Source organism: Melopsittacus undulatus, chromosome 6, assembly GCF_012275295.1.
Source record: "Melopsittacus undulatus isolate bMelUnd1 chromosome 6, bMelUnd1.mat.Z, whole genome shotgun sequence".
NCBI classification, from domain to species: domain Eukaryota; kingdom Metazoa; phylum Chordata; class Aves; order Psittaciformes; family Psittaculidae; genus Melopsittacus; species Melopsittacus undulatus.
The window spans coordinates 74,960,091-74,982,219 of NC_047532.1; the positions used below are offsets into that span (position 1 = coordinate 74,960,091).

General features: G+C 44.6%; 1 protein-coding gene across 10 annotated transcripts in view; it reads right to left on the reverse strand.

Moving 5' to 3' along the window:
* Positions 1-22,129, reverse strand: part of KLHL13 (kelch like family member 13) — a 59,998-nt gene that overhangs the window by 21,768 nt on the left and 16,101 nt on the right. For 5 of the 10 annotated variants that reach the window (XM_034063946.1, XM_034063943.1, XM_034063945.1 and 2 more), the window contains one exon: positions 21,758-21,816. The exons of 4 other annotated variants lie outside the window; for them this stretch is intronic. In XM_034063946.1, the coding sequence (XP_033919837.1) occupies positions 21,758-21,777 (20 nt within the window). In that variant the 5' untranslated portion in view covers positions 21,778-21,816. Of the gene's footprint in view, positions 1-4,843; positions 4,974-21,757; positions 21,817-22,129 lie in introns of those variants that run through there. One more of the 10 variants, XM_005148227.3, reaches the window with a different exon arrangement.

The window sequence follows — 22,129 nt, forward strand, 5'->3', positions numbered from 1 at the left end:
TGACATGAAGTCAATGTCACAACACTGTGCTGTGCAAGAGAAGGTTAATTCTCAGGCACTGTGAGCCCCAGCATCCCCTCTGAAAGGCTGCCCAGAGAAACCACCAGCATTGGGAAGCTTCACAATAAAGAGTTTGGGTTTTCCCTTGGTTTTGCCAGTTTATTACTGCAGTGGAATTTCTCTTTGAATAACATACTGAAATACCTATTATTTAAAAAGCAAAAGTCACATCAACAGGCACAAATGAGAATTATATATACAAAATCACTGGGATTAAAAGCAGTCTCCTATTTATAAAATACAAGCCTCTTCTATTCCCCACCCACCCATTGATCTGGTTTTGTGCATTGTCAGATTAGTTGATAGAATAGCTAGGGTGACCTGCACATTGATGTGAACGTGTTGAAATCTGCAACATCTAGGAAGTAACTGCTAAAATGGGAATGCTGCCGAAGACAGGGGAGTCTGGGCTGGGGTCAAATGCTTGGCAGCCCAACAAAAAGGGTGATTGACTAAAATGGACCAGTGAAGACAGTAGAAGCACAGAGGGTGGTCCCACAAAAAAGCACTAATAGGGTTGGTCTGATGAATCCTGCATACACACCTCCTCCCATTTAAGTACATATCATTGTACAGCATAAATTCCAAGAGCTCGTTGTGGAGCAAATCAGAGATTTGCAAGAAGACACAAAGGCATTAACCTATATAACCTATCTAAGCAGCTAATGCTAACACTGATTACTCCAGAGTATTAGGAATTTCTTCTACTTCTCTGCACAGCAACCGATTTCCATCACTGCCAGGCAGTTCCCATTAGACAAATTTCACAAACACGGCTCAGGACAGTGTCACAAACCCTTTGATAGCAGGACTGGAATATTGTATTTGTCTCCTAATGTTAGTTATTTATGACAACACATGCAAAGGATAGTTTCCACTGAAAATATCCACACACTATTCCATGTTAAAGGAGAAATAGCATTGAGTTTACAGACAGATTATTCTGCATTAAGGATTTTAGTTCTTTTTAACCAAGGCATGCTGGAGGCTGAAGCCACTTCACTTGAACAAGCCTGTGTCAGCGGAGCTTTGAAAATAGCATTTTTGCAAGCAGTGTTTTTGCACTACTGAGCTCTTTGCAGATGCCCATCACTGCACTTTAACCTCCAGAGCTCCCACAAACATCGTTTCCATCCTTGTTAATAGACCTGCTCAGCTTTGGAAAACCACACAGATGACATCGCTGCTGTGAATAACAAAGAATTCTCTTTGGTCTGAAGAGTGTGAGATGATGTGACCCACGCACCGTAATTGAGATGCCTAAACAGTAACTGGGACCCATAGACAGTAATTAAGAAGGAGGTGTTCCTGGGAGCTGTGTACCCAGCCAAATGCTGATCCGTTCCTCATCCTCTCTCGAGCAGGGTGTCTGTTCTCAACCTCAGCTCTTGCCAGCCACTGGGGTTTTGGTTTTAAACACGTGGCTCTCAATACACAGCTATGATGCCAAGCTCGGTATTACTAGTCCTGGCTTTGAGCAACCTGCTCTAGTGGAAGGTATCCCTGCCTGTGGCATGGGGTTGGAACTGGAGGAGCTTTAAGGTCCCTTCCAACCCAAAGCACTCTGTGATTGTATGATGCTATCACCCAGGTCTGTCCCCACATGGCTGACAAAACCACAAATATGATTTAACTGGCAGAACATAAATTTGCTGCAACAGCTTTCACACTCATTTTGACAAGAGGAATATAGCTTCTAAACCCCAGTGCCACAAGTGTCATGAAACCCACTGGAAAGCAGCTTGACAAAGGCACATACAGCACATTGCCAATTTGTTCACTGAGCCAGGTTGCATTACACCTACACATGCTGGTTACATGCCAGCGCTTCAGTCCTAACATGATCTCATTTTCCCTATGCAATGTCACAATCTCCCATCAGTTTGGGGGGAAAGCTCAAGATGCTCTGGACCAGTTCTCCCAGGAGCCAGGGTACATCTGTTCCAGAAGAACCCTTTGCCCTCCATCTAACGTGAAGTTACCTCCTGCAGCCAGTATCTCTCAGAGTTATCCCTAACAAATAACTGGAGGTGAACAAAACCACCAGCCAAGAGGGAGCAATTCACTGCTGCTCCTTCCTGCTGCCAGGAGAGCAAAACCAGACCCAACAACTCCAGCACTAACAGAACCACGTCCTCACTGCAAAGTCATCAGCTCAGCTGCAGCAGGTCCCTGCTCTCACATCCTACAGCCACAGGTTTCCTGCAGCAGAGAACTCCCTAGGACCAGCTCCTTGAACACCTTCCCCACCTGGGGAACTACCACAAACCCCCTCCCAGCTGCACAGCCTGAAGACAGTTATCTGCTCTCCAGTGGTACTTTGTACGTGCTTCATCCCAGCAGCCAAACGTGTCCAGAACCACCAGTCTTGGCCTTTCTGTACAGAGAAACTGAGGCAGAGCTCAGGTATTGGCTACATGCACCAAATCAAACACCAATCAAACCTGTGTGTCCTGACAAGCAGTTTAACCTCCAGGTAAGGCACTTGTAAATCATAAGCAGGATGAAGCTTGTGAAGTTCAGTGGAACTTTACTAGAAAAACCTGAAAAATTGGAATTTCAATTTAGGTACCCCCCAACCTCCTAACCCTTTAAGACCTCCCTATGTTATGTTTAAAATTATACTACAAACCTATTCTACAAGGTTAAGACATCAATTATTAAAAGCAATCGAAAGCTCAGTTCTACCCTTCTCTATCCTAGATCCAACATACCAAATAGAGAGGTGTTCATCTGTGAATTCAGGAGTTTTATGGTCATTTATTTCACATCAATACACATCCTGTTTCACACGCCACTTATTCCTGAATCTTTCACCTAAAACATAAGCCTTTTGCCAGTGTGCAGACTACTACTTAGGAAAGAAAAGTCATGAATATGAATGTGAAAAGCATCGGATCACATAAAACAGTAGCAAATTTACTGTGATCTCTGCAATGAAGATAATTAATTCCATCACCTGCTTTACTGGTCAACCTAAATTAGATGGGGTGGGTTATTAGTCCATATATATACTGCCTAATCAAACAGATGCCATTTTGTCATGTTCCTCATTCTTTATAATAAAGTGTACGAATGATTTTCATGTTAGCTTTCAGAGTCCTGCTAATGTCTGGGTTGCATGCCAGGGAAGAAATGTCTCCATAAGCACTGGGATACATGGACTCATTATAAAAAGGTTCTTAGGGCTGCTGATCACATATTTCTGATGCTCCAGATAAGCACAGCATCATACAGTTCAGCGTGATCACTAAACCTGTCCCACACTTTGAACACACCGAGATAATCAGCTACATGATCCCAATCAGAAAAGCTGGAGCACACACAGTGCTGGATGAGCAATTTAAAGCAACACAAAAGCAATGCTCAGTGTCAGCAGCAGACAGAGCAGACCAGGCTCCTTCTGACCTTTCCTGCATTTAATAAGTATAGTTTAAAAGCAAAAAGCATAATGTACAGCGCTGAAGACACTGCTTCCCTGAAACATGTTTAAAAGCCTCACAACTCCCATCACGACGCTTCTTTTGTATTTAGCCAATATTTTGTAAAAACTCAGGGTAAGGAGCAATTTACTGGAAATGGCTCATCTTCTGGCAGCCTTAAGCATCCGTGATGCATTCCATGAGAGGAAAGGCTGAAATGAAGACTCATCTCAAACAGGTTAGCTGTCGAAGCCCAGCCCTTCCCAGCGAGGACAAGAGGGACCCCGCAGCTGCATCAGGCTGCTCCGGCCCCGCTGCTTATCCAGGCGATGCACAGCATCAGCCAAACACCATGACATGCAGAGGATCCCCAAAACCCCTTTTTACAGCCATGTCCTTGCAGGAGCTGAAGCAAAAACCTATCTGCATGATGACAATACAAGCTTAAAATTACTAAGTAGGTATTGGGCTGGAATGTTATTGGAAAGTAATAGTCTTTATAGTCATTTCTGGATCGGGAAATCATCTACACAGCTATTTGTGCTTTTTAGAGCAATTTTGCCTCATTTTGAAAGAGCTGCTTTCTTAAGGAAAGGCAGAAGCAATTCAACACACACCCTATGCTTAGTTTGATAGCACAGAGGGGAAAAAAAGCCACCTGTATGTGCTAACCCAGAGCTGGCAGCAGCAAAAGGTGAACAAAAGCTCCACCAAGGTTTGGCAAGACAAAGGCACATTGTTTCTGGGTGTATTAAAATGCCCTTTTCTGTGAAGCTACTTCACATGGACAAACGGCAGCACCACAAGTACTTAGCCCTGGATGACTGATACTTGTGGTTTAAGCTTTTATTGTAACTTTGTCACAAGACATTCAAGCTGTGTTTAGGCTAAGACTTTGCAGACTAAAAGACGACAAAAGCAGGTGATTCCTTCCATACAAGACCTGACACGAACAGAAGTGCAGTACAATACAGCAGGTGATTTCATGTTTAATTTCCAAGTGCAATAGTCAGGAGGAGGAAATGTTAGCACATACACTAGAATGGAAGCCTGCTTCAGAGCTTTCCTTGTCAATTCAAGATCTACAGATTAACAGCAACACAAACTTTTCAAATAAGCATACATCGTATTATTACAAATACAGTTTAATTCATACAATTTCTCTCTGTTTCAACAAAGAGGGAAAGACTTAACACAACATCCACCATGAAACATCCAGGATAAAGTCTACGGGGGGGTCTACACAAAAAACAAGGTAAGATTCTGAGTGCCAATGCCATTTAACACATAACAGGGCATTTTGCCACAGGGAAGTCTCACAAAAGCAATCCCACCTTATTATCCTCATTTCTCTCACTTACATGTATGCTGGAGAAAGTGGCGATGACCTGGATGTTTTAAGCACAGGAACTGGGAATTTCCAGATAGCAGGAGAGCTCGTTTTCCATTTCAATGGCATGTTGTCACCACGGTACTACAATAACAGCAAACAGCGTTTCCATAACAGGCTACCAACTAGGACTTCCATTCCACACACACACCACTGACACAGCAGTGCCTGCTGCTAGGAACAAGGAGCTGCTTCTGCCAGTGCCCTTAAACCGGTGCTCCCGAGCTGTAAAGCAAGGCTGCCAGCCATCTCCTTTTAAATCCTGCTGTCCCCTAAAGCGATGTGATGATTCTATCCTTCAACTCCACAATAGTGCCACCTCGTCAGGGAAGCGCTGACTGCAGTAGATGCTTAAACCCCCCCCCAGACAGACGGACTGCACCGTGCACACTAGCACAATGCAGCTTTGGTTCGGAAAAGCAGCTAATTTTCACAGAGCTGTGTCGGATGCTATTGTTCTACCTGAACAGGGACACTGCAGCAGTGCACTCTATTCTCTTCCTATTAACCTCCTTTCTGACCAATGGAAGCAGGAAAAGAAAAAATGGGTTTCATATGAAAACGAAACAACATACCTACTCAGAATACACTTGTCATCCTCTGAACATTCTTCTTTTGAGCTGCAACAATACAAATGGGATATAAATCTCAGCATAGCCTTAGGCCACGGCTAAGAGAAATCAGTGACTAAATTCAGCAGCCTGTTTTCCTCCTGTGCAAGCTCTGACCAAACAATACGAGAATGCCATTATGAAAAAAGCCCATTGCAAAAATCAGTCCTTCTAATCCATAGCTAGGAAGACAAAATAAAGCCCAAATCACTGCAGGTTTCTGCATGCTCTTCTAACAGCTTCTGCTTCAGGATGCTCTCATTCTCCTATTCCCACTTCCAAGGAGGATGAGCAAAATCTCATGCATTTTACAACACGCTATGGGAACACAAATACCACTGTCTCCTGCAGCAGAGAAGCAGAGAGGAGCACGCTGTTATCGCAGGCTTTGGAGGGATGCTATCAACAGCCTCATGCTCAACATCCCCCCCAGCAGCTCAGTTATCGCCTGGAGAACTGACGGTAGATGGGCACACCGGTGGCCATCAGGGACCACCCCACACCTCCATGCTCTGCCTGGGGACCTCCCGGGGCTGGTGACTGCAGGGAGCATGGGAGGGAGCATTGTGCATAGGCAGAGCAGGTTTTTAGGGAGAAGGCAGCAGAGCTTCACCTGCGCTGACTCCCTTAGAAGGGGCAAAACCGAAACAAACCACTTCCAATGCATTGCCACAGAAGACAACTGAACACGAGGGTGTTTAATCTTGAGATGTCAGAACAGCCTCTGTACAGCTCAGTGATTCTTCTGTTCATCAGGACAGCTCAATCCTGTCACAAAAAAGCCAACACCCTGTCACGCTGCTCCACAATAAAGGACAGAACCAGGAGCAGAATTCCTATAAACTGGAACATTTAATGGCATTTAATAGCACTCCGATCGGGTTTTGTAATGGTGAAACCTACGCTGTTCAGTTTATTTTGGGCATGAAATCACCAGGGAATAATTGCAGCTTCTGATCATTATTATTGCAAACGTTTGCCCAAAATAGTTTTGGGCACTGGAAGCTGTTACCATAACCACAGGCAAGGAGCTGCAGTAATGCAGGGTGGTGGGAGCCGAGGACTGATTCAAGCCCAGATGCACTCTGACAAACAGCTCAGGAACACTCTCCCATTCCTCTGAAGTTCCAAATTACACATGAGCAGCACTAATGCAGGCAACAAATTCCACACAAACTGCTCCAGGAAAGCAGAGCAGAGCAACAGAAAGCTGTGCAGGACAACATAGTTTATATGCTATAAACACTACCCTATATGCTATAAACACCATCCTAAAGAGAGCAAGTAAGTGGGTTTAGGCCAAAGAAGTGTTATTTTCAGTAAAAGAATCCCTGCATTCATATGCAAAGAGCCATGCCTGCCTGCACACCCTGTAAATATTACCTGCAACAGTCTCATACATATGTATATATACATATATATATATACACATATGTATCAAACACCAGACTGTTAGACCTTGCCTTCTCTGCACTGAAGGAAGCGCAGGATGTAACAAATTTAACCCAAAGTGAAATCTGAAAGAGATGTCAGACAGCAGCTACTACAAGCACAAAGAAAACCATCACTGTTTTAAATTCATACATTCAATCTTGCTGTTGCATCTGCCATCATACAGAAGCCGTCTCTAAATCTAAACAGCAAACACTGTTACTGCCTCCCTCGCATCCAATGCAGTCAAATAGGAACTGCTCTTACAGTCTGTACCTCCTGCTCTGCTGACCCCAAGGAGCTGATGACACAGTTCATTTACTGACAGCAGCATTACCAATACAAAAGAATGAGGTTTAGTGCAATCAATGTGACTTTTCCAAAAGTGCCTCTTGAGCAGTAAACTAAAAACCAGCTAAAGCCACAGAGCCATTCCCAAGCACTGACTGGTATTGAAGTCAGTCAGTGCACACCCACAAATCAGTTGCTTCTCACTTCTGAACCCAGTAAGATCATTCATCCCATAGGGCAACAACAGTCCTCAAACACCTACTCTCCTCTGGGGGCTACTGTTCCCATTTATTTTTCCACTTAGCTCACAAGCAACCTAACTAAAACCTTAACAGAAAGCACAGCAACAGTAACGGGTTGAAATCCATGAATCCCAAAGCCCAGCTCAGCTTCACCTCCTCCTCATGTCCCACACGCTCTGCTTGATAAAAGAGCCATTGTACGAGATGCAGAACTGAAGGAAGCAGCAATGCCAGGTACTCTAGAAATGCTTTTCACTTGCAGAAGCAGCACCACATGAGCACTGAGTCACCTATCTTGTACACAAGGAGGAAAACAAGAAATCAAATTCCATTCTTTTCCTGACAGCCACAAGTGGGTTGTGTATTCCCAGGGAAAACACTACTGAGATGGACTCCACGCTTTACATAAATATTCCTAAAACAACAGAAAATCACAGTATATTATTCTGCTATTTTAATTAAGACTCCAAAACAGCAGTTTAATTACACATTTTAAAACACAGGGGGAAAAAACAGCTGATCTCCTGGAGCACGCTGCACCCATCCAACAGACATTTCTGTTCTCCTATCACATTTCTATTCACATTCCTTTGCCACTCATCCCCAGACCAAGTTCAACTCCTGCTTTCAGTCCTTACACTGGTAAAAACAAAGCTGGAAAATAATTGTACAGTGAAGTGATGTGCTGTGGTTAAAAGATTTGCTCTTCAAGCTCTACCCAGCTGCTCACCTCTCTGCTTTTATCCATCTACTGAGGATCAGAGGAACTGAAACGCTAGGTGGAAACGGGGTGATGCCCTATGGAAATGTGCTCAAGTCTTGCAAACCCTTTCTAGCATGACCCAAAATGTCTCCTGCACTTCCAGAACCCCAGGCTTCCCTGCGCTGTACAGGAAGAAACACGTTCAAAGTTACAGGGACGGTGTGAGTTACATCTCCCATTTCCCCTAGAAATACAGACAACAGGAAGGCCTAAACCACAAAACCCGAGACTAGTTTGGGTTAGAAGGAACCTTAAAGTTCACCCAGCTCCAACCCCTGCCACAGGCAGGGACACCTCCCACTGCAGCAGCTGCTCCAAGCCCTTGTGTCCAACCTGGCCTTGAACACTGCCAGGGATGGGGCAGCCACAGCTTCTCTGGGCACCCTGTGCCAGCGCCTCAGCACCCTCACAGGGAAGAGCTTCTGCCTAAGAGCTCATCTCTGTCTCCCCTGTTCTGGCAGCTTAAAGCCATTCCCCTTGGCCTGTCCCTACAGGCCCTTGTCCAAAGCCTCTCTCCAGGTTTCCTGCAGCCCCTTTAGGCACTGGAGCTGCTCTCAGGTCTCCCCTTCAGGAGCCTTCTCTTGTCCAGGCTGCCCCAGCCCACCTCTCTCAGCCTGGCTCCAGAGCAGAGCTGCTCCAGCCCTCGAGCATCTCCACAGCCCTTCATTATAAACCTTTGCTTCATAAAGGTTTAAACATCTGACACACAACAAAAAACTGAAGTTCAGTGCTTTCAGAAATACCCATGTAGCATCTTGAACAGGTCCCACAAGACCTCACCACTGCTGAGCCCTTTCACCAGCACTACTGCACACTCAGGGGAGTTTTCAACATCTTTATAGTGCTGTACGCACTGCTGTACATAGGTATCACTTGCCTCTGGAAAACCATCCTTTGGAAATACAGAGCTAAGGGAAAAATAACACTGGGCAAAGCTCTGAGAAGGACCTGTGGAGGTGGGATGAGGGGCTCGGCTCAGGGGCAAAGAACCAAAAGGGATCCTGCAAATAGCACAGGACTGCTCTGCAAGCCAGTCCCCATCACTCACCTGTGCTGCTCTACTGAATCCCAGCAGGCCCAGGATACATCACCAACAGTGATGAGGGCTTGTCCCAGTGCAAAGTCCTTGGAAATAGTAAAAAATCCAAGTTGTAATTCAGGTCTTTGCTTGCCAGAGGGAACTGAAGGAAAGACAAAATCCCCTCTGTCTCCTTGCTTCACAAATCTGGGGTCCCTCACCAATTCATTTAACCATTCAAACCAGAGAAGGGTTTGATGCAAGAACAACCCCGGCTCTTTCTGGCACAGGGCACCACCACCTCACCCCACATAGGGCAACCCTGCCCCAGCACCCCATTTAGACCAGTCATGCCCAATACACTGGCGCTTATGAGTACCCCTAGAAACTGAGACAAACCTTGTAAGGTATATTTAAGTACTTTTTGATCTACACCATCATGGAGATGACTGCCCCACAGACAGGCTTCTCTAAGAAGGAAAGCATCCCATGAGATGGTATCTAAAAACCTTATTACATCAACTTGTCATTAAATACTTGGCAACACTGCACAAAGATCAAGTTTTCAGACTGCTAGAACAAAACAGATCCTATGCTGAAAACAGCATTTAAATGCTTATTGGTGGGTTTTGCACACCATTTCCATTGACTGTTTCTAACCCTTAACACTGGCACACCTATAAGTGGTTACAACTATAAAATTATACATTATCATGTTGATAATTTATACTTGCATAGCACCAGCTAACCTGAAGAGCTTGTACCAGACAGGAACTGGTCTTATTCTGCAAACTGTTAAGGCAAAATACATGCTCGTGGGAAACTGGGATGATGTGAAACAGCTCAGGGAACAATTCCACTGCACACAGGAAGGACCCCTTCCTTCCCTCCTGCACTTCAAAATACTTCCAACTTCATAAACTTTATAGATATAAAAACCAGCATAAAACCCAAGAGTTTACACATTTTGTTCAATAACAACGTGTGTACCTTTAAACGGCTCCCTTAAACGTTAAGGGCTAAAGTGATCCAACTTTCCTTCAACCAAAATTTGACCAATAGCTTTAAAACCTTAGCAGCATTCTGTGTAGTTCTGGCAGTCAAAATGCTCTTAGCAAAATCAGTGATGCCATCTTCTGGCATTCATCAGAACTGCTGCACAAGTTTAATACTGGTTTTCCCAAATTACCATTTTAAATGGGGGGGGGGGGGGGAAATGAGCAGAACCAGAAAACTCAATTACTATCGGACACTGGTGCAAAACGTGATCTTTTTTAACCTGCATCATAAAACCGTGTCTAAATGTCAAACTTCCACCAGCAATTTCTCAAGCAGAAAAAGATCATCAGTGAAGGAAGAAAGGCGGCACAGAATTAGATATAAAACAACATTAATGACCTATGATGATAATTGACTCCAGATGTGCCAACTCTGATGCTCCACTGCTCCTCACAAAACAAACACTTGGTGACTCCCCAACCCTCACCCACCAAGTTGGTATTTCTGGCTATAATTTTCCACTTTGAACTATACGAGTTTAATTACATGAATTTAAAATGGAATTAGTGAGTTTGGGGTGTAGGTATCAGACAAGCCCAACACCCTGCTCAGGTACTTGTACATAAATAGCAGAACCAACATAAGGTATGGCTGAAGCAGAAGGACATCTGTGTGTATCTCCACTTGCCCATCACACTTTCCCCACAAGCCTCTGCATATTCCTTCAGCTCCCTGCAGTGTATGTTCCATTGTATAATCATTGTCTGCCTCTCCAAACAAAGCAGCACTTCTGTTAAGCAAAGCTTTGCTCTAATGTGTTGGTACAGTTAAGGGGTTTTACTCATTCTTAGGTTCAGCAGTTTGGTATCTGAGATGCTCTGATTATTTTTGCCCACAGTGATCACACACAGAAGGCTGCACACACATCACAGACCATGACTTTCAGCACAACCACCACCAGCAGACATGCAGCAGCACCACTGCGTTCGCCTGAACACCAGAAATAACTAATACAGCACCAAAGTTGCACAATAATACTTCAGAAAAGTCATTATGGCAACTCAGAAAAGGCCTAACGTGACTGTGGCCACTGACATAAGTCTTGCTGCATATTGCACCAAATGTGACCTGGAAATGTACTATCATCCCACATAATGAAGGGTTAAAGTAATCAAATGTACAAAAAATAAAACCAAGCACTGGCATCAGTCATGCCTGAGCTGCTCCTGTATTTACAACCATTTATAATTGTCACCAAAGAGACTTTTGCAGCTTAAGCAAAGCATTTCTTCACTCACTTGGAACACTGATTCTACATTTCGACCATCGAACGGAGAGCCATGTTGGGACACAGTGGTTCAGAGGCACTCTCAGATTAACCTAGTACATTTATAATGCTGAAATCCTTGAAAGCTGAAGTTTTGAGGGCTTTGAATAGCACATACTGGAAACATGGAAATGAGACAAAACTAATTGTGGGGGACACCTATGAAATCTCTGCTGAGCCAGCCACAACACAGCAAACCCAACAGCACAGGATACAGGAGGTGGGTTGAGAAGAGAAGGAGGCAGGGCCAAGAGACAGACATTTGTGGCGATGAGGTCAGTATGGAACTTCAAGCAAAATGCAGCTGGTAGCTGAAGGTCATAGAATCAGTTTCAGTTGGGTTGGAAGGGTCCTTAAAGCTCCCCCAGCTCCAGCCCCTTGCTCAGGCAGGGACACCTTCCACTGCAGCAGCTGCTCCAAGCCCCTGTGTCCAACCTGGCCTTGAACACTGTCAGGGATGGGGCAGCCACAGCTTCTCTGGGCACCCTGTGCCAGTGCCTCAGCACCCTCACAGGGAAGAGCTTCTGCCTAAGAGCTCATCTCAGTCTCCCCTGTTCTGGCAGCTTAAAGCCATTCCCTCTTGAGTGCATTCAACCCCTGAACACAATGCAGTGCTTGAAAGCATTCCCCCTTGAGCGCATGTTGTGCACATTCAACAACAGAGAGCCGAGGCTCAATACTTTTAATTAGATTCCTGCCCTTAGCATTCTGTCTGCTTTGAGCAGATTACAGCTCCGAAGGAAAAGCTCAGTTACACTGTGCCTTGGGCACTGCTCTTCGTTGCTGATAACAGATAACCAGAAATAGGCTTCTTGTCTACAAATACTGGGTGTATTTTACATGGAGGTGTTCGATAGACGGCTGAGGATCCTGAACAACCTCCTACCTGTTTAATGAATGTAACTGTTTAGAACATGACCAGTTGTCTTCAAAGAGATCTTTTTAACAAAGCAGCATTTTGGGCTGAAATCAAGCATAGCCACTGGTTCCCCCTGACTGCACATTTCAGGTCCCAGCAAATTTTGTCTTGTTTACAGAAAGAATGTCCCCAGGAGCTGCTTTCTGCATGCAGGAAGGTGTCTGGAGGCTGCTGGGGTCTGTAGTTCAGGGAAAGAATCGAACAGAAAAGGTGTGTTTGTGCATGCTGTGGCTTGATTCAGCACACGAGCCAGAACGCAAGTTTGCAGAAATTTGATGAGAAGCACTAAAGAGCAAACACTTCTGTAACAGTGTTTATGAAAAGTCCTGTAGTCCAGGCCTTGTGGTTTCCCTGCATCAGTTCATTATTACCTGGACAGTTCTGATATCAGTGTTTACAGAGACTCTCGTGGCAAATGCTCATCTCCCAGTGCCAAAAGTGGCTCCAGGAAACCTGCAGAGGGGTTTGGACAAGGGTTGGAGCTGGTGGAGCTTTACTGTCCCTTCCAACACAAACCAGGCTGGGATTCTCTAAATTCTTTGTAGTGGCAAATTCCAGTAATATGATTCAGTTCATTTACCCTCTTTCTCCCTCCCTTTGCTCCCAAGTTCTGCATTGTAAATGGTCTTACAAGCGAGTACATTAACTGCCCAGAGAACAAGGCCTTTCCTGTTCTTAAGCAGCACTCCTCATTCCTCCTAAGCCATGCATAGCAGAGAGGTGGCTTATGCTGCCTTCAGCTCCAGCCACATCATGTAATTACTCCTCACCCACCACAGTCTGTGTCACTGTGGAAGAGCAGCAATGACAAGGATTTCCGGCTGACAATGACAGCCCTGTGACGTCCTGGCAAAGCCCCGGAGCAAAAGCCGGGATGGATACTCTGTGCTTTATGGGCCCAGCTCTAATTATGTGAGAACAGAACTAAACACAGTTGCATTGGTGCTCTAATTACTGTGGAGACGGAGCAAGAGAGCAAAGAGGAGCCCAGGCAACAGCCAAAGATGCTGCTCTAGCCAGGAAAGATCAGCTTTGCAGGCTCATCTGCTTCAGTTCTCGAGCCACTTTACTCCCACATTGCTCTGACTCACCCCAAGTCATGTCAATCCACACCTAAGCAACTGCAGCTTCAGCTCTGCTATCCTTGTCCAGCTGGGGTACTACAGAACGTGCTGATCTGTTGATACATGACCTCTGTGCTCTTTGGGACAACAGAAGCAAATTGAGACCCTATGAAAAGGCAACAGATTCACTTCAAATTAAGCCTGCTTTCAGATCCTTGGCTGATCCACCTCCTTGGCAGTCAGCTTTGATTCAACTCGCCTCCACCAGGTGAGCTGGAGCAGCAGAATGAAACCAAAAGTCTGGAATTTGGAAGAGGACACACGCTGAAAACGTCTGGAATCCAATGGGATGGAGCGGGATGTGATAACACAGCTAGGGAAGATCCAAGGAGATTAGCAAGATGCTCAGGTTTCAGAAATGCCATAGGAAGGTCAAGCATAAATATAAAGAGAGCATCATCACAAGGCAGAGCAGCAGCAACTACAACTGAGGGGTTTCTGTGACAGACACACTTCTAGCGCAAATACAACCCAGCAGCTCTCATTCTCATAGCACAACATCAAGCCCGAAGTGCAGCCCATAAACCACATCAGTTCTAGATGCAAAACCTACTGAGCTTCCCACACAGTTAAACCAGCAAACTGGGTATCCTATTTGTCCAGCCAGCCTCCACCACTGCACAATTAGCTAAGATAGGCTTGATATTGCATCCAGATGAACTAAAAGCTGACAAGACAAACACATCCCAGCTGCTCAAGGACAAGGGAACCATCAGAAACATATTCCCAAGTTGCACACACCTCCAGCATGGAAAACTGGAACATACAAGTGGGGTTGTGGCTTGGTTGGGTTTTGTAACACAAGTGTTTTTGGTGTTCAGGTGTTGGGATTTCTTCCCTTTCAAGTAAGGCACAAATGCACACATCCTGCAGTCGTTTGGGGTTTTCTGTCCATTGATTTCCGACTATAGGAAGTACTGAATGATTTAGCACTCACAAAGGTACAATTCCCTTTCCACAACTTGCTGGCTTCTTTCCTTAGCAGTGAAATGAAATAAACCCGATCAGAGGCACCACCACCAAGTTTTATGGGTTTTCTCCTTCCCTTTATGAATAGAGAATAACATGATTCTTCCCCAGTTGACTGGATGGAAGGACACTGATTATAGATGAACATTAGCACCACAAGTACTGTCTGGGAGTAAGGGATTTAGATACAGCAAGATGAAAACTTGCACTTCCAGAGTGCTTATTTAGATGCTCAGCTGCTGGCTAAGGCAGATTCAACTGCCTATTCAAGTGATTCCTTTCTGAAACAATAGCAGTGAAGTCCTGGAGTGTTCTGTGCATTATCCATTTCAGAACCATGACAGTCTGTACCCACAGGGATATGTCCAATGGAAATACATGGTCACAACAGATAAATTATGTGCAGAAAAACAAATCCCATACCCCCCAAAAGGGAGAATCCTGTACATACTCTGTAGATTAGTTTAGATGTAGGACTCTAAAGCACATTACCATAAGCATAAAGTCGCTTTGGATAAAGCCTCTCTTGAACTTGATGCACTGAAGCAAATCCCAAAGTGAGCAGGGAAACAGGCACTTGTGACACTGCAGCCACCACCTGACACCAAGGGAACAGCTACAGCCAACACAGGAGACAGATAGGGAACTGAAAGGGAAAGAGACTCTCAGCATGAGCTGACATTGCACTGCCAACATGGCATCGCGTTGTCTCTGGTTTAGAGAGCTTGGTGATAAAGGGTTGACATCTTATGCAGAGTACCTGTTTTTGCTGACAACCATATTTTGTATGACCCTGGGAGAACATTCCAGGGTCAACCTTCCCAACAACTGCTCACCAGGGAGCTGTGCAAGGGTTGGAGCTCGATGAGCTTTTAGGTCTCTTCCAACACAAACCAGTCTGGGATTCTGTGATTATGTTTTGGTTTACCTCTGTACACCAGTATTGCTCATCAGGTCAGTATCTAAACAACATCATCTAAGAAGAGTTTCTGCCAGCCCAACACTGAGCTTACTTCTCACACCACTGAGTGGAGCATCTTTAGGTTCCAAGGACTAAAAGATCTAAACTTGTCACAGAGCAAGTCGTGCACATGGATGGAGTAACAAAGAGATCTGCTTCAAAAGGAAGTGCATCAATTTCGTCAATGTGTTGGTTTGGGTTTAATTTCACTTGACCTAACACAAAGCCCACTCCCTGCAGAAGGCAATGCCCAAAGCCTCTCAGCAAGAGCCAGAAGATGACAGAGCCCAGAGGTCAGAGTTATAAGCACAAGTTGTTAAAGGACTATTAACCGTTATAAGCAGCAGAAGAAGCAAACACAAGTGCTCATCATTAAAAACAGAAAGCTGCGTGAAACTGTCCAAAGTCTAACATTTCACAAAGCTTTCATACTAAAACCCAACAGTTCTCATGCTGCACTCAGGAGCTGGTTAACATTCAGCAGCAGGTACATGCAGGATCACTCCAGAGCTCCTGCAGTGGCCTGTACCAGCGCTGTAATACAGGCAAGCCGCATGCACTGAAAAGGAACGAGACTGTGTAACAGAACAGGACCCACTACACTGATCCCTGTAACACTAACCCAGATTCAAACTCAGGGAAATCAATTCTTGTTTTGTGTAAACCATTCATAATTCATTATGTAAACCACAGGGATGCTGGTGAGGGACTATTCATTAGGGACTGTAGTGATAGGACAAGGGGTAACGGGTTGAAACTTAAACAGCAGAGGTTTAGACTGGATATAAGGAAGAAATTCTTTACTGTTAGGGTGGTGAGGTACTGGAATGGGTTGCCCAGGGAGGTTGTGAATGCTCCATCCCTGGCAGTGTTCAAGACCAGACTGGATGAAGCCTTGGGTGATATGGTTTAGTGTGAGGTGTCCCTGCCCATGGCAGGGGGGTTGGAACTGGATGATCTTAAGGTCCTTTCCAACCCAAACTGTTCTATGATTCTAGCTTGTGCAGCAGAGAGCACCATCAACATGACACAAACATCTGGCTTGGGAAAAACACACTCTAATACAAAGGATGAAGCTGGCAATGGAATCATTCCCGATGTGTGGAGTGTAAAGCTCCAAGAGATCAAGTACTTTCTCCTCATCACAGAACCCCAGACTGGTTTGGGTTGGAAGGGACCTTAAAGCTCCTCCAGCTCCAACCCCTGCCACGGGCAGGGACACCTTCCACTGCAGCAGCTTGCTCCAAGCCCCTGTGTCCAACCTGGCCTTGAACACTGCCAGGGATGGGGCAGCCACAGCTTCTCTGGGCACCCCATGCCAATGCCTCAGCACCTTCAGCATCCTTAAACATGTCCCATAATGGTCCAGGACACATGCACCAAATCAGAACACAAAGTGTTTCACTGCAGAACCACAGCAACCTTTAGTAAGACAATGAGCAGAGGGCAGAATAAACCCCTAGAGCTATCACAGGGAGAGAGAAAGACCTTTAGACAGTGAGTGCAGCCAAACCTATGATCTCAAAACCATTCAGCAACTTTAACCTCTGCAGAACATTTGCAGGAACACAATTGTGCTTCTGTGCTTCAGAGCTAAACCAGGATTACTTCATGGCCTAAGTACCCCAGCATCTGTGCCTGATGGAGCTCGGCTCCCAAGTCAGTCCCTGCTTTGGCAGTTTCAGGCTTCCCAGTTGAACTCCAAGAGCAACAGGTCTGACAATAACAGACTCACTATTGCATTTCAAAGCGAACATATATGAAACTTGATGTAACTAACATCTAAAACCAGCCCTGTCTGCTCACACACCAAGTGACACGTAGGACAATACCTCATCCACACGTGGCACCAGGTCAGGACACTGGGCAAGACCAGCTTCAACCCACTGTCCTGAGAGAGCCAGGCAGCAGAAAACAGAGCTTCTGCAACACTGAGATGTTGCAGCAAAACACTGTGGTAAATGAAATATTACTTTGAACAGCAAGTCAGCTGATTGCTGCCTGGATTTGCACAATGAATCAACGTGAATTCTCACACATTTACAGCAAGACAGATCAAAATCTGAGGCAGGTTATTAGAAGGCCAAAAAACTTCTCATCAATTTTATGTGTTCTTAGAATGTTTGAGTCCTCATAGAACTACCACATCTTCACTGTTCTGAGGACTTTCGTGTCACCTGTATGTGCCACACTTCATCAAGCCTAAGTCACCTATGGCTACAACATCAGCGTATTCCAGCTCATTCAACATCACCTATACTAAATACATTCACACTGCTGAAATAGACTCCACTGAGAAAAAGTTGATTAGATAAGCATTGCATGTAAAAAAAAAACAGGCACACAGAAGCAATCAAGCAGTGAAACACCTGTGTTACCTCCAGGAATACAACAGGACGTGCAACATTTGGATCCCACCTTCTCCTCACTAGCAGAGAGAAAAACCCAGGTAACAAACCAGCTGCTGACTGACAGCTCTTTTTAGAGAACCAAGCTTTACGTCAGGGAAAGCAAACAGAACGTATTAGCCCATTTAGAAGGAAACTGAATAGCTACGATACAGCGTGTCCCTTCAGTGTTCGCCTTGTCACATACACTCCTCATGTGCTGATTACCCAGGACACAGCTCAAGTGCCCATTGGTATGGTACAAATTAGACTCACTCAGACTTGGGCAGATACCAAGTAGAACAAGGCACCCTCATTCAGCCTGTCAGGAAGAAGACAGCACAGGGAATGGGTGTGCTTCCCTGCTATGGGCCAAGTACTTCATTTCCACAATTCTACGTTCAGTATTATTCAGCATACTTCGGAATTCATGTCGTTTGAAGTTTATGACTGCAGGAGACAATACTATTATATGGGAAAAGATCCATTGTACATTCTCACTTTATTAGCAAAGCCACATTTTAACTAAGTAGTCTAAATTGCAGTACGTATTTTAAGCTCTTTAAATCTTCTGCATGAGCATTCAAAAGGTAAACCATTTTTTCACTTCTACCCAGAAACACCACACAAGCAGAAGTGCACAGTAATAACCATGATAAGAACAGCAACAGGTAATAGCAATTTCACCCCATAAACTGTATATAACTGCATAAATACCTTTCACAGAAACAGATATTACAGCACAGAGGTTAAAGCCAAGGTTATGATCATGTAGAAGTGAGAAAAGAAATCAGTTCCTGCACCTCCACCAAGGAGTAAACTCTATTCAAACTAACCACCATATTCACCCTTGCAACAGTCCCAAGACAACTCATGAAACCAGGCAGGCATTACCTGTTACTGAATCTACTAACACTGACACAGAAGAACCTTAACGTAGGCAAATCCAGAAGCACTCCTCAGAGGGTGTCACTGGCCATAAGCCTTATCTGCTCCCTTAAGCATCAGAGCACAACCTGCCTCAGCCATATGCTGAAGCCTGTGAAGAGCTGACTGCTGTGCAACCGAAAGGTCCTTAGCAGCAGCCATCTGTACAACTCCAATGCCAGCCCCACAAGATAAGAGGGGGTCTATTTTTCAGAGCCTGTTCTGAAAATTAACACATAGAGTTAATATCTGTAAATACACTCAAAGAAATCTGTTCTGCCTGATCAGCAATTGTGGCATCACTATGGAAATATTTCAGGTATGAGGTGATACTTCAAACATTTAAACCTAAACTCTATTTTTTGTTAAAAATAATTAAGAAGGACAATAATCAAGTTCTAATTTTATGAAACTGATAATCACAGAATCCTGGAATAGTTTGTGTTGGAAGGGACCTTAAAGCTCACCCAGTTCCAACCCCTGCCACAGGCAGGGCCATCTTCCACTGGAGCAGGTTGCTCCAAGCCCCTGTGTCCAACCTGGCCTTGAACACTGCCAGGGATGGGGCAATAACAAAGATACCTTATCAAAAGAATACAAAGAAAAGGAAGTTATTGCTGACCTGCAAGCTTTTCCAAGCTCTGCAGAGTGACACCCAGCCAGCACATAAACATGTACCCATCTGACACACTGGAGCTGTCTAAAGTACAGCAAACTTCTGCAAGCCTGCACAGATCAGGCCACACAACCTCTACTTCCTTCCTCCCCCCTTACACCTTCTAGAAAGCTACAGCAAGAGCTTGAAGAACTTTTTTCCCAGGCTATTAAAAAGCTCCTTTGTCCTAAGGAAGCAGCTTAGGAATTTGAAACAAAAGCAACTGAAGCAAACCAAGCCTTTGGTCCCATCCCCTCACTACTAACTGCAGAAATCTCTGTTGGTGAGTCTGGACAACTTAAACACAGACTCTTATGAGAACAGTGTCATCCACTAAGGAAGCAGCCCCCTGAGCAAGTCCTGCCTGATTTACTGCCAAAACAAGTCTTTCTCAGGGGCAGATCAGAGGAGCTGCAGAAGAAAGCTCTGCCCAGGAGATGATGCAAGGATTCTGCTTGAGTCCTGACCAGAATCTGAAAACAAGGAGAACAATGCATGCCATGACCAAGGAATCCACTAATGCACTGCTCTGCTTACTCACAAAAGGTATCACAGAACATAATTTTATTACAAATATGAATCATTATTCCTAGAAGTTAAATTATTAAATAGTATTCCCCATTATCGCTGCTACTCAGCCAATGGTGCCAAAGTCTTCCTGCACTTCAGCCACCAGACAATGATGTCCAGGTCAGAGCGGATCAAATGGACACTGTCTCCTGGCTAACTCAGCTGGATCAGCACAAGGATTTCTCCTGCTGCTTCATAAAGAAGCCAGCACCTGGCCAGGACACAGTTAGGAAGAAATCCTCCCACAGCCTTCCTGAACTGGCAAGCAGAGCCTGGAGGGAGCCAAGGGAAAGAGGAGTACAAGCCAATATTGTCTGGAAACAGACTTTCCTCTTGACTGAAAGGAAGACAAACTACCAGTCCCTATTTGCACATGCAGAACCTCATCCCACAATGAGGAAATTCATCATTATGATGATTTTTTGTAAGTACTTAATAAATCACAAAACCATCTCTAGGCAAAGGGCTTCAGGATGAGGGAAGCCTAAAAAACTACTTAAACCTCTTCTCCTTAGATCTAGGTCACAAAAAAGGCAAACTCCATGTTAAAAACCCAAACTGGTTCCTACCTAACAGTTTAAGCACTTGTTAACTAAACAATTCATAGTCTATTATAAAAAAGTCTATTTTTTCAATTAAAAACACCATTATTTTCATGGTGTAGGATTAATACAAATGCAAACTCAAATCAAAACTGGAAGAGCCCAAGGTAACAGAAGTTCTTTAACTCAAGCTCTTCAGTGCCAAGAAAAGCACTTTGAAAAGCTGCCCACAAAGGCACCATTATCCTGGATAACAAAGCAGTAGCTCCAGAGTATCAAAGGTTTAAAAGAAAGCACTTGAGACCGTGTTACTTGTATTATACAAAAAAAAAATATTAAGCATGAAGACTATAATGGAAAATCCTAAAATAACATACTGCTTTAAATCCCAACTGTTCCTGCTCTGTGCACTGGGACTAACTGCCCCAGAGGAGAAAGCTGGCTGATGATGAGGCTGCAGCACTAGAAACAGCCTATTTATGGAGTCCATCTGACAACTAAGACATTGCATCATCTAATTGTGATCATAAAAATGACCTTGTTTCCACAGAAGTAAATCCTTTAAGTACTTCTTTAGCTACAGTTATGTCCTGTCATAGAGGTTCTTCCTTTCCTGCAGTATTTTGGGAATGCAGTTTAAGTGTGTGGTCCCAGAATAACTTTGTGTTCCAGCGGACAGGAAAGTTACTCTTGAATGCTATTTCCATCTCTTTTAGAGTAAATGTATCAGACTTCCAATCAAAATTAAACAAGGACAAGAAAGTGCCAATAACCTGCTATGTAGAACAGGCAGCACCTTTAACTTGACAGAGGAGCTTCTGTAAGTAACAAGTCAACCCTACTACAGGTTCCCCATCTACCCAATGTTTACTATGTCTAGAACACATTGAGCAGTCAACAGCAAAAATCACTCCAGCATCAGTTAATCAGTTCTGAAGCCATTCACATTCTAGTGCTCTGCCTTCCAGCTCTTCCTGGAAACCAGACAAAGCTGACTGTTGAAATAAAGGGCTTCATATTTACAGCGTTCTAGACCCAAATGAAACTGTTGGACAAGTTGCATAGTTATTCTAAGTTAGGGGGGAAAAAGAACGGTCATTCCCACACAGGCATTTTGGGCTTTTTAGAAAGCCCCCATCAGATACTCACAAAGTGTCTCTCCACATCATCTCTGGTACGTGGAAATACCTCCTCTGCTCCTCATGCACCTGCGGTCAAACAGAAAAGAACTGAGGCAGAGTAACAGCCAGCCCAACACAGCCTCTGCTTCTCAGTCCCCATGGATCTTCTCCAAAAGAACCAGGATTCATTCTAAGCATTCACACACAAGAAGGCTTTTCCCCCCTCTTCACTTTGGCCAGTAAAATGACAAGAGATAAAGGAGCACAGAAGAAAGGAAACTGCTTGTTTGCATGTATCCCACTGCTCCGGCTGCAGGATCAAGGCTGAGTTATGAAAAGCAATCAAGGGAACAGGGAGCACATGCCCTAGATTCTTCAAATAATCTCCTGGTTTAACCCA